Below are 13,273 nucleotides of genomic sequence, written 5' to 3' on the forward strand. Positions count from 1 at the left end.
TTCTTATAGTATTAAGGTCGCGGTTGTCTCGGCTATTGTACAGATCTCTGTAAAACTCCTCCGCTTTTTAGGAGCGAAGCTCCTTAAGGCGTGGGCTGTGCGTCCCCTGTATGTAGCCACCTCTCGTTCAGTTCTTGCAGTGTTCACTAGATGGCGGTACTTGTAGCTGACGGCATTAAGTATTACGCTAGCCACCGCCCGATCTAAAGGGTACAGCCATATCCATCCGTCCATCCGTCCGTCCATCCATCCATCCATCCATCCATCCATCCATCCATCCATCCATCCATCCGTCCGTCCGTCCGTCCGTCCGTCCGTCCGTCCATCCAAAAGATGCAAGATGTTATAAACTAGACGGCGGTACGTGTAGTTGATTATGAAAGATGCGAGGTGTTATAAAATAGGAATGATGCCACATATGGCGCGTGTCATCGTTCGATATAGTGCGGCGACGTACGCTAGGGGGAGCGTTGCAATAAAATCGAGTGGGCAAAATGTACGGAGGATTCATGGTTTACCAGGTTTACCTCCGGAGCTTCGCCCACTCATCATCATTCACTTCGTGGATGTGGCGGCACTTTTTTAACTATCCTATCCATATTGGTAGTTATTTTGCCTTCTTTGTCCCTTAGTGCATACATCCTACTTTTGCCTATCCCAAGTTTCCTCTTCACTGCTTTGAAGCTTCCTTCGTTTTTCAGAGCGTGTTCAATTATCTCCATGTTATACCTTCTTACATCGCATACTTTACGTCTACTAATCAACTTCGAAAGCACTGCCAGTTCTATTTCGTCTGTTGTACTTGACACTTTCATGGTTTGACGCTTCTTAATTAGGTTCTTCGTTTCCTGGGAAAGCTTGCCAGTGTCCTGTCTAACTACCCTGCCTCCATTTTCCATTGCACGCTCCGTAATGATACTCGTCAGATTATCATTCATTGTATCTACGCTAAGGTTGGTTTCCTCACTAAGAGCTGAGTACCTGTTCTGCAGCGACACTCTGAATTCCTGTACTTTCCCTGTCAGTGCTAGCTCATTGATTGGCTTCTTGCGTATCAGTTTCTGTCGTCCCTTCTTCAAGTCTAGGCGAATTCGAGACCCTACCATTCTATGGTCACTGCATCGTACCTTGCCAACCACTTCCACATCCTGCACTATTCCTGGGTGTGCGGTCATTATAAAGTCTATTTCGTTCTTATTTTCGCCATTAGGGCTCCTCCATGTCCACTTGCGGTTTTCTCGTTTTCGGTAGAAGGTATTCAAAATCCGCAAATTATTGCGTTCTGCGAATTCTACTAGTAGCTCTCCTCTGGCGTTTCTAGTGCCGATGCCATAATCTCCTACTGCCTGGTCTCCAGCCTGCTTCTTCCCTACCTTTGCATTAAAGTCGCCCATCGCTATAGTATACTGTGTTTTTACCTTACTCATTGCCGATTCCACGTCTTTATAGAAGCTTTCAACTGAAGCGTCATCATGGCTGGATGTAGGCGCGTAAGCCTGTACTACCTTCATCTTGTATCTTTTATTCAGTTTAATTACAATACCTACCACCCTTTCATTATTGCTATAATATTCCTCTATGTTGCCAGCTATGTTTCTGTGAATTAGGAACCCCACTCCCAGTTCTCTTCTGTCTGCCAAGCCCCGATAGCAAAGGACATGCCTATTCTGTAGCACTGTATAGGCCTCATCTGTCCTCCTAACCTCACTGAGCCCTATTATATCCCATTTAACACCCTCTAGCTCTTCGAATAGTACAGCTAGACTTCCCTCACTAGATAGGTTCTAGCGTTAAACGTTGCCAAGTTCAAGTTCCAATGGCGGCCTGTAGTCCAGAGATTCTTAGCACCCTCAGCTGCGTTGCAGATCTGACCGCCGCCGTAGTCAGTTGCTTCGCAGCCGCTGAGGACTGAGGGCCGTGAGTTATTTGGCGTATCCATGTGGGAGGTAGTGGCCAGATACTGCACCAGGGTGGCCAATCCTTCTCTGGTGAGGGAGTGCGTTCCCGGCGGTGGATACCGGTGAGACCGCACCTCAGGCCTCTTATTGTAGTTCCATCAACACGCGTTTTTTTTTTCCGGTTGGGAACTGCGCGGCACCGGGCACGTGGTCCGACTGTTGTTGTTTTCAGATTCACACTGTTTCCCGTTCCTAAAATTTAAAATTTTTGTTTGTAATAGCAGTATTTGTAGCGGTTGAACTCCTTGTATCTTCACGAACAAATAGACACCACTCTGACCCTCCTAGGACCAAAATTGCTAAGGTTATAGGTAGATATGTTATAGGTAGATATGTGCAGAGCTCACTTACCCATGCTGCTGACGCGGCCGCTCCCGCTCCCGCAGTTGGAATAATCTGTGCTTATTGGCTAAGAGGTGGAGGAGCAGTTCCGGTGGGCTTAATTCGCTGTGGAAGCTATTTCGCCAAACCCAGCTCAAGCAGTGACAGCAGTCCGGCAACACTGAGTGTGTCTCCTGAATAAGTCTTTTTGACGCTCTCAGTTGAATTGGGCGCTCGCGGTTTTTTCTGCGGCTATCTCCGGATTTTAACGACTCAATTGAGACCTGATTTGTCGTCCTGGGGTGTGTAAAAGCCGAGATATGACTCGTTGTCCTCAAAGTGGCTTGGTCCCACACAAGATGGCGGCCCCCATATGGTCATAAGGTGGGAAAAAGCACAAATATAATTGTCGTGAATTTTTCATAGATGCGTCTATGTCCCTCGTTGGTGTGTTGTATGCGGCGGTCGTCCACCCTTTTTTGAATGCCGGTGTGCTTCACCTTAACTCGAGCATTTTTACAACAGAAGCCTTCACGATACTGGCTCTAGTTAAAAATATTAAGAAAATGAGCATACATCACGCTGTTATACACACGGACTCCCTAGGCATCGTAAAAGCTTTGAAAACCTTTAAAAGGCATAAAAATCCTCTAATCAAGTTGCTTTACTCACTTCTGTGCACAATTTATGCATCTCAACAACATGCAGTGATATGCTAGGTGCCAGGTCATCGCGAAATTCAAGGAAACGTGCTAGCTGATCAGCTAGCTGCATCCGTGCACGATAATGCTACCAACAGATCCATAGCGTTCCCGACACTAGACCTGAACCACTTCCTAGAACGAAAGCTCAGGGATTGACCGCGGCGGGGCACAATGACCGCGGCGGGGCACAATGCTTCAGTAGGTGTCCCTCCTGTGGCCTTTCTTTTCATAGTTTCATCACATCTGTTTGCCCCTCATCTTCACTGCAGACATTTCATGTCAGTCCGTTGATTTTAATACGTTTGTTTTACCCGCAAAGGGGGGAGGAATTTTAGGTCTATATACAGCCGGTTAGCATACCCATTGTCAATACCTTCTGCCACATGTACTGGCGTTCTTTGGCCATCACATGAACCTTGCGCCAGGAAACGCTATAGATCATCATCATCCGAATTTTTATTTCATGTCCTTCACACCCATCTTATACATGCGTAAAAACACAACACATAATCTTGTCAAACACGTAGCAGTAGTATTCGCATTTCATAGTCTTGCTTCTGCACAGTTGCACGTTAATAATTTATTTGCATGACTTTTTCTTTGCTGTACTTTAAGGCTTCAAAAACAATGTGCTAATTACAGTAACACGAGTATGTTCTTTATGACCTTAGCTTGTATTAGCATGGCACATGTGAAAGACAGAGGCAAACCACAAAACAGACATCAAGACAGGTAGGCGCTGGACATCGAACTGCTTATTTCATGCCCTACTCACCCATCTTATACATGCATAAAAATGGTGTGAAGGCCATGAAATAAACAGTAGGAAGTCTGACGCCTGCCTTTCTTGATGTCTGTTTCATCTTTTCCTTTATATTTTTATATGTACCGCGCTAATACAAGCTAAGGTCATAACGAGCATACTCGTGTTGCCGTAATTAGCTCATTGTTTCTTAACGTTTTAAGATATTCGTTGAGAAAAAATTATCCAAATAAATTATTGACGTGCACCTGAACAGAAGAAAGACGGCAAATTGTGAATACTACGGTTACATTGTCACATATTTCATTGGCATGAAATAGCCAGCCTGTTTTTTGCTTGTCTCAGTGCCTTGCGTTGTGTTTTAAAAAAAATATGAAATGTTGGTGCTGCAATAAAGCACAAGACAACGTAATACGCCAATTCAAATACAATGACTTGACACTTCTGAGAAAAAAGTCCAAAATGAGATGAGGTAAATGCCTGGACAGGCAGAGGTCCTGCTTCCCATTAAATCAAACCATAGTTATGAAAGTACAGTCGTGTCTTGTTACTGTTTAGGTCACTATTAATGAATCATCATGTAAAATAACAACCCATTTGTTGAAAAATGCTGTTACAGTGTAAACTACTGTTTAAATAAAAATATTCACAATATGCACGAACATGAAGCATGTTACAGTTCTTGCGGCCATATTGAAAGAGTTCAAAGTACAGTTTAAAGTTACTCAAGGGCTGCAACATTACTGGACCTGCCATAAAGTTGATTATGCAACAGAAAAGAAATTCAGTAAGAGTGTTTTATTTATACTAAGCACCAAACTATAGTAAGCATTGTAATCGTTACCTTTGAGAAAATGTGTACTTGCTGTTGAATAATTACAGCTACTATCTTGCTACTATGGCGTCCTAAGCTTCAGATTTCTTTAGAGAAAAGAATGGGGTCGTTAAGCCAACAATTCTTAGGCAAATACATGCATACGAAGTGCATGTTTGTGCCTTGTCCACTTGTGTATGTGTCTACATGTGTGCATGTCTGTGACAGAAAAATAAATGAGAAATGCCTAGTGTCTAAAGCAATGTTCACTACTGAATAATATCAATAACAAGGCACGACTGCAATATGTACTCACTATCACAGACTAAATGTGTCATGGCAGACTCATCACCGGGTATAAAGCTCCTGCAATAATAAAAATCACACATGTTCTTCCCATGCAAGACGTAGATACTCTGCGTACAGAGCCCTAGTCTGATGCAACACTTTTTGCAGGTTATGCCGGCGAACCATTTTGTCAAAGTGCATAGCTAGCTCATTGTAGTCCATGGTATTGCGCATGATTATGTCACGGTGCTGCATAAGCAATGTCAGGCATAAAAACATCATGAAGGGGTTTCCGCCACCAAGCTCTTGCGGCCGTGGCAGCATCTTGGTTTTAGCAGTCCACGGTGGCAGTGAGTCCTCCGTTGAGGCCTCCCGAGATGATGCACCCTCAGACACGTAGCCTTCACTTGTGTGATTCGAAGGCTTGTCTTCAGAGTCACCATTGCACCAGCCCAAGTCACGTTCACAAGCCTCGTCCTCGTCACTGCTTGACCCTTCACGCACCATGGGGCGTCGAATTGCACGCACTTTGCAGTATGGGTTGGTTGAGGAACGTGGTGGTGGTGGGTTCATTTGATAAGGCTGTTCGCACAATGGCAACTCGGCCTGTGGAGGCGATGGTGGCAGGGAGCTCCACAGCACCTCGAGCATGTGCAGCGCATCGTCGAAGGCAAACTCCCGCTTCAGCTCCAGTAAAAGCCAGCGGTAGCAGAAGAGCAGATCCTGGGCACCATGCTCCTTGAGGTACCTGCAAAGGACAGGCTCAACAAAGAAAACACAAGTGAGTGGATTGGACCCACCTGAAGAAGAGTGGGTCAAAGTGCTCTACGAGGTCAGACAAATGCTGGAACTTGAGCGTCATGGCTTCTCCATTCAGGTTGAAATTAGGTGCCAAGCGCCGCATCAGTGCACAGAAGCACACATAGGCGTGCGGTTCATCGCGCATCACCACCAACAAAGGGGATGCCAAGTCACTCATCCCTTGACAGTACGAGAGCGTCGGGTGGTTCAGTGCAAATGTAGTCAGCAAGTTGAAGAGTGAGACTACATTGGCATTGTCATCCCCACCCGCATAGAATGGGTTCGTGCGGTCAGTGCGAAGAACGTCCTTGCGCACCATGTTGGTTACCAGCTGGATGTCACCACTGTAATCCGGGTTGTCCAGCAGCGCCTTCCAAGCAGCGCGCAGCTGTAAGTACTGGTCGCTCTTGCGGCGCATGTATGCTAGCCGCTCTCGACCCGTCAGCCCATCTGGGTACACATTAAGAATGTGCTTCCAGACCACCTGCAAGCAATAGAAGCATATTGTGAGGCCCATCGTGTGAATTACAATGGTAATAGTAAGCAGTTCTACACATGAGAGCAAAGACTACAATTTATTCTAGAAGTCATGGCGTGCAAACATGGGCATAAGAACGAAGTCCACTCTTCGCGAGGCAACTAACAACTGATGAAGTACACAACAGCGGAAAAGAAAGAAGGCACGATAAGTTGCATGCACGAGCCCACGCGCAAGGCGATCCCGCCTGCGCGGGGCGGATAACCGTTAATATTTGAGTTCGTGTTTATGCAAGTTAATGTACGGTTGGCTAACGCATACATAGCTAACTTGCATGAAGATTTAATCAAACGACTTAACAATAATCCTTCACGCAGGTTCCCATGCGTGTCCGTGCGTTAATTGCATGGGAATGGACAGACAAGTTTTCAACCTGTTTTTTTTTTCAGCTCTTGTGCTCATCTGTTGTTCGCGGGGTGATTGTGGTGTCGTGACTTATTGTGTCTCATATTTGCATTTCCCGCCTTCTGGAATGAATACTTACCAACTAGCCCAGCTCTCTTATTTGAAAGACTACAATGCTCGCTGATAAAGTAAGGACACGCATGGCCAAATGTTAATGCATGATCTTATTGTCACTTCTTCTGCCTCACGACCACCAAAACCAACGTTCAAAAATGGCAAAAACTCCAAAAGAGAGCCAGTCGAAGCATCGTTAGTGCCACATACCATGCCCACGCAGAACCCTTCTTCGAGTGATGCCACATCTGAAAGCGCAGCTTTCTTTGCCGTATCTACGCGACTATACCGCAGCTGTCCCAGATGTGTTCCACACTTCCATAGTGCATACTCTTAATAAATAATCAGGAAGAATACCTAATGATGTCATGCTTTTGTTGTCCCTTTTGATAATTATGATGAAAAATTGGGACTGAGGTCACAGTATCAACCTGGCCAATCAAATGTATGTTCTAGCCAAAGAGAGAGAGTGGGGGAAATAAACGTTGATTTAGAAACAGTGTTCCAAGCGAGGCCCGGTATCACTCTCAGGTGGGAGGGTTTCCTAGTCCTGGAACCCTCTGGCTTCGATTGTCCGCTTGGCCCTGGCGACGAGTTGTCGCTGGTCTTCCAGGTCCTCGAGGACAAGTTTGGCCTCCCACGTTTTTATTAAGTGAGCGTCGTTTATTCTTGGGGCTTAGTCTCGCTCCAGCTGAGCGTCATGGTTTTCATGGCACTGGCATTCCAGTAGAAAGTGTGCCAGGGTGTGCGGTATGCTGTAGAGCGGGTACATGTGGCCATGTGTCGTTGAGTATAGGCGGTGCAATAATATGTCATATATGTAAGTGTTGCTTTGCAGGGGTCTGGAAATCACGCTCTTTTCTTTGGTTGGTTTTAAATGGGGTAGAGTGTACACCCCTCGCTCTAATTTGTAGTGTTGAAGTAGCGACGAGTGGGTGTTTTCTACTACCTCCATCTCTGCAGCCACGGATCGGGTATCCTTTGGTCCCAGGGCAGTCCGGCTGACGTGCGCGCGGGCAGCGGCGTGGGCCGCTTCATAACAGTAAAAAAATGCAGTTTAGCCCAATGTGAAAGTTGTAGTGATTCACCTGTCCTTCAGTGACGAACACCCACGCGTGTTGGGGGGGGGGGGGGGGGGTTGACCCCTCAGAAGCGATTCGCTACTAATAATGCAAAAGAGGAACGAGTAGGACCAGTATCAAGATCGATTAAAAAAATGGGCAAAGCCTGCCCATTTCAACCAATCAATCAGCATTTCTTTTCGGCTACATCTACACTCAATAGAGCTTGGTGTGTACGAGCAAAAACCAATAGGTCTGGCTTGACAGGGTTTGTACTCCTGGGCTTGGCAAAGATATAGTATACAGAGTAGACAGAAAGGCACAACGGGCGCATTCCTTCACTGGAACAACATAAAGGACCAAGTAAAACTGAAAAAGTACACAATAAAAAAAGAAGAAATGCTCTGCTGAAGCTGATTGAGATACACTCGATAAACAACAAAAAGGGGGAGGAAGAGATTCAGAGATACTTTTATCATCATACAGATGCCAATTAGTTACGTGAACGTGTTGCGTATGTTGCTCGAAATTATTAAGTAGTAGGCGTAACTGGTATTTCAACATCTGACTCCCGTAATGGGTTCACGTTCTAGGTAATCTCCAGAATTCACAAACCCTCAATGCCGACACATGTTCAGCATGAGGTCGCCCTGACCATTCAATGAAAATGCGTCATTCCTTGTAGCGTTGGTGTAAACTTGTGCGATAGAACTCATGTAGTCATCGTATGTGACACTAACGATGTTTCGAATAGCCCTCTTTTGGAGTTTGTGCCATTTCTAAACATTGGTTTTGGTGGTCTTGCCCCCGACTAAGCTGCAATAAAATAAGTTGGTATGATTAGTAAATTAACATCTTTGTCTTCTGTGGCAGGATGAAACAAAATTTAGATAATAGCTGTTCAGTTTTTGAAAGTTTATTTAGCTGGCATTCACATGATCTGTCCTCTTCATATATTCATCAAAAATGACTGCCAGCCTTCTAGCAATGCATGACGATTCTATAGTAGACGTACCTAACTATACAATGTTTGTGATGTTCAGTGTTCAGTTCGTTCAAGTCAAAATAGAAGGTAAGTAAATATCAGCTGTATCTGTATTTCCCTTTGTTCTCTCAATGCCATATGCAGATTGACGGTCAGGTTTATGGCGGCGAAATTAGCGGATGTTCAGGAAGCGGGCGCTGCATAAGCGCCTGGCTCCTCGCCTAGTCCTAGTTCCTCTCAGTCGGCGAGATCGCACATCGCGTAGTTTTCTGATTTTACAAGCAAAAGTCGGACATATTTCAAACATTCTTCGGTACAGTGTCCAAGCACCGATTCCATTCTGGTATTTTTTTTTAATGAACGATAGACCATTTTCCGGGAAAACATAAAATTTGAAATTGACTGAAACGTCTCGGCCCGGTCCGAATGGCAATCGCCCTGCCACCAGCTGTGTATGCTGACTCACGCGCGGTGCGCGGCAATTTCCAGTTTGCTTCGGGTGGGAGCGCCTGTCGCTGATGACAAGTGCATCTCGCTAACGCCCCATGCTATTTTGAGTTGATGTCGGCGCTTTAATTGCAAATTATAAACTTGTACATGCGGTCATACTTAAAAAGTAAAATAGATACGAAAGCTGGTGCCGAATGCGAAAAAGCCCTGAGACAATCAACACTCTTGGTCAAATCCTGGCTAGACTACAAGCCTGCAGGCAGGAAATCAAGTCAAATTATCGCCGCTTCTACGCGGCTCCGTCGCCATGTCCCAGAGAAACTGGCCCGATTCGAAGTGGCCTTCAGAATAGCAGGGACAAGGATTAGCCGCAATTTTATGTCAAATTTTTTCTGTCAATCGATTGATTTGATTGATTTGTGGGGTTTAACGTCCCAAAACCACCATTTGATTATGAGGGATGCCGTAGTGGAGGGCTCCGGAAATTTTGACTACCTGGGGTTCTTTAACGTGCACCCAAATCTGAGTATACGGGCCTACAACATTTCTGCCTCCATCGGAAATGCAGCCGCCACAGCCGTTTTTTTTTTTTTTGTCAAGACACGGCCTGCAGTTAGGCATGACATTTGCGTAGGCGGCCCGACCCTGACGCGGTGGCGGGAAAAAAAGCAATATTTTACACTTTTGAGAGCGGTTTCTAGCCGATAATGCGACGGATATTATGACTACAGGTAATTAGAAAACCATTACTATCACAATCAGCTACATCTGCGAGATTAACATGCAAAGCACACACAGCCCTGAGAATCGAACTCGAAACCACATGCACGTGAAGCAGATGTGCATGCTTCACAAGCATGCTTCACGTGAAGCACGCACGTCAAACAGCGTCACTTTTTTTATTACTTACTTTTGCACATCATTCAATAATAATACAGTGCATAAACAGTACATACAGCAGTAACAAACAAAATGGTTAGATAGAGACTAGAATTCCTTTAAACGAATAAACGGCTCAAGATGTTCGAGCCACTCTGGAATAGGGTCTTTAGTTTTACACTCTTGAATAAACTTCGTGATCTTTTGGTGGAAATATTCACGAATGGGCAGTGTATTGATGTCGGAATGGCGGACTGCCTTGTACTTTTTCCAAATACTGTGAAGACCGAGCAACATGACATTACCAGAAGGGGCTCCATCGTCTTCTTCATTGACTGGTGAAAACCTGATCCCATAGGCATCAATCGGTAAATTTTTTTTGATGGTTCTCTGCAGAACGTCCCAGAAGAACACCCCTTCCCAACAATCGAGAAAGACATGTTCGATGGTTTCAGGTTTACGACAGAGAAAACAGTGCGTTCCCCATGGTACAAACAGTCCCTATTATTGCATCCACGTTTTAACTTCTAGAGTATCTGTATGAAGCATAAAGAAAAATGATTTTGAACTAGGTGAGACAGCCATTTTTTTACTCGGGCCAGTACATTTTGGCACCGTCCAGCAGGATACAAACTCCTGTAAAGTGGTACCGGTAAACCAATGTCGAGAAGGTCTCTATACAACCTTTTTCGTTTTAATCTCGCTATATATTCGCTGGAGAACCGTGCCAATAAAAAATTGCATGCAAAAACTACTTCTTTTAGATAACCATAAAGCGCCCCATGCACATAATCCGTGGTGACAACAAGTGAAGGTAAAACTCTTCCGAGCCTCAGCTGAATAACTGAACGTAGAAACGGGTCTCTTGTGTCTCGCAGAAACATAAAACGCCTAACGATCTGTCTTAAAAACAAATGTGACAGACTGAGACCACCGAACCGAACACGACGAAAAAGATTAGTGCGGCAAGACCGTTCCCACACTGATCCCTATATAAATACTGCAAACACACGGTGCAGCTTCTGCACGTTTATACACGAGCAATGTAAAACCTGCAATGTGTACCAAAGTTAAAAAGAAAAGATTACATATGGTGGCCCGCGTGAAAATCGAAAAGTTCCATCCTCTAACATTATCCTCTTTTTCACTCATTTCGATGGCTTGCTGCAGCCAGTACGGCTCACTGTCACGATAAAATTCTAGTGGTACACCCAAATATTTTGCAGGCTGATTCACCCATGGCATGTTAGCAAAATCGTCTGGAGTGGAAGGCCGATCCCCGTGCCAATATCTAAAGCACTTTTCCCAGTTTACCAATCTCCCACTGGCCGAACAAAACTCTTTCGCAACATGGACTACTTCGTTAACACGGTCACGATCTCAACAGAAAATTGCCACATCATCAGCATGTACAAGTAATCGCACTACGATGCACCACAGCGACACCGCATGACAGCTATAGTCTTTTTTCGGAGGTATATATCTCCTAAGTGGCTTTTTGCAAACCGTCGGCAGAACCCTCAACTGTTTTTGTGCCATATGCATGCATTTGATCAGCAAAGATTTTGCAGGGCTTCATGAACTCGAGACAACCACGGTGATTGCTTCCGGCTCCGACTTCGGTTGGTGGTGCGCCGTTCCGCAAGAACGATTAATGTGTGTGTGCGTTTTTTAGTGCTTCCTGTGAACCCCAGGAGTTACGCTCACCGAAATTCGCGGACGAGGCTGTGTTCGGCGGTCGAAACCTGCGTATGTTTCTTGCATGTGCGTGTGCTGCGAGAAATTTGGCTGATTTGTGTCGAAATGTACATACGTGTCAGTGACATCAGCCTATTCTCAGCTGTTTCAAGACAAAGCGCTTTCGCACGTAAACGTTGCATGGGTGTTTTAGCGTGCCTACTCTAACATTTGCATTGCGTGCGTGCAAACTGTGGCGAGCTGCACGCGGAGGCAACAGCACCTTTTTAGCATTTGGACCATTACTTCTTTCTGCAACTAGAATTTGTGCGCATTATTCGCAATATAGAGTGGTTTTTACACACTTTCAGTCTGTAACGGATCTTATTCATGGGGAGTGGCTTCTCTTACATTTATTCAACATCACACCGCTGTTCAACTTAGTGCCGAAACAGGCGCCTAGGTCAAGTATGACGTACACAAATTAGCGACGGACGGGTCGGTCTCTCTCCAAATATATAATGATTCTGCATATCTCTTCTGCGAATGTCCGCATGTAGTTGGGGTCAAGAAATGGTGCAGAACGAACCTCAAAATATTTATTGTTAGTGCATGCAGTTGCTCTTCAGAAAATGGGGATTTTTATAGCTGGTGCATTGTCTCCACAGCAGCGCACTGGTTGTCTTGGTCATGGTTCACTGTTACAGATCCATGCTGGAATATGAGAACTGTACTTATTATTCAAAAGAGTGAGGAAATGTCGGTGACATACGCTCTCCTGCTCACTTCTGCACATGACTTCCGACTTCTGCGCTTGATGTTCATCATCAAATTACGCAACCACTAATCAAACATCAACCAATTGATTTTCAATTTTGATCTTTCTCTGTCTCGCTGGCTTCAGTTTGTTTCTTTTTTGCCATGCTTTCCTAAAATCATCAGTTTAACTTGTTTTGTAGAACACTGATTGATTGATACGTGGGGTTTAACGTCCCAAAACCACCATATGATTATGAGAGACGCCGTAGTGGAGGGCTCCGGAAATTTTGACCACCTGGGGTTCTTTAACGTGTACCCAAATCTGAGCACACGGGCCTACAACATTTCCGCCTCCATCGGAAATGCAGCCGCCGCAGCCGGGATTCGAACCCGCGACCTGCGAGTCAGCAGCCGAGTGCCTTAGCCACTAGACCACCGCGGCGGGGCTGTTTTTAGAACACGAGCATCAACATACATAGGCCAGTATTTAGGTAAGCTGTCGCGCATGCACTAGTACTCTTTTATTTAGAACATGAAACAATGTCGTACCTCGACAACTGATAGACGGAAAGTTTTGTACTCTTTTATTGAAATCTAAAGAGTAACACTGGGACTGCACATCCCAGTGTTTGACCAAATGCAGGGAGATGTATGATATCTTGAACAAAGTGTGCCGTAAGGCAGTAAAAATGTTTCCGTTTCAGACCATCTTGTAGAAAAACGAACATCACAAGACAGAGGGACGAAACGGTGACGCACAAATGCCACGGCATGCAGGCGACGGTGAACGTGATGCCGGCACCGACTGGCGAGGCG

General features: G+C 45.2%; 1 protein-coding gene across 3 annotated transcripts in view; it reads right to left on the bottom strand.

Moving 5' to 3' along the window:
* Positions 1-3,421: 3,421 nt before the first annotated feature.
* LOC119163028 (TBC1 domain family member 25) overlaps positions 3,422-13,273 on the bottom strand; it is a 408,328-nt gene continuing 398,476 nt past the window's right edge. For all 3 annotated transcript variants that reach the window (XM_075882742.1, XM_037414918.2, XM_075882743.1), the window contains exons 6-7: positions 5,649-6,133; positions 3,422-5,596 (exon numbers count right to left, since the gene is read on the bottom strand). In XM_075882742.1, the coding sequence (XP_075738857.1) occupies positions 4,942-5,596; positions 5,649-6,133 (1,140 nt within the window). In that variant the 3' untranslated portion in view covers positions 3,422-4,941. The remainder of the gene's footprint in view (positions 5,597-5,648; positions 6,134-13,273) is intronic.

Source organism: Rhipicephalus microplus, unplaced genomic scaffold (assembly GCF_043290135.1).
Source record: "Rhipicephalus microplus isolate Deutch F79 unplaced genomic scaffold, USDA_Rmic scaffold_13, whole genome shotgun sequence".
In the NCBI taxonomy this organism is placed as follows: domain Eukaryota; kingdom Metazoa; phylum Arthropoda; class Arachnida; order Ixodida; family Ixodidae; genus Rhipicephalus; species Rhipicephalus microplus.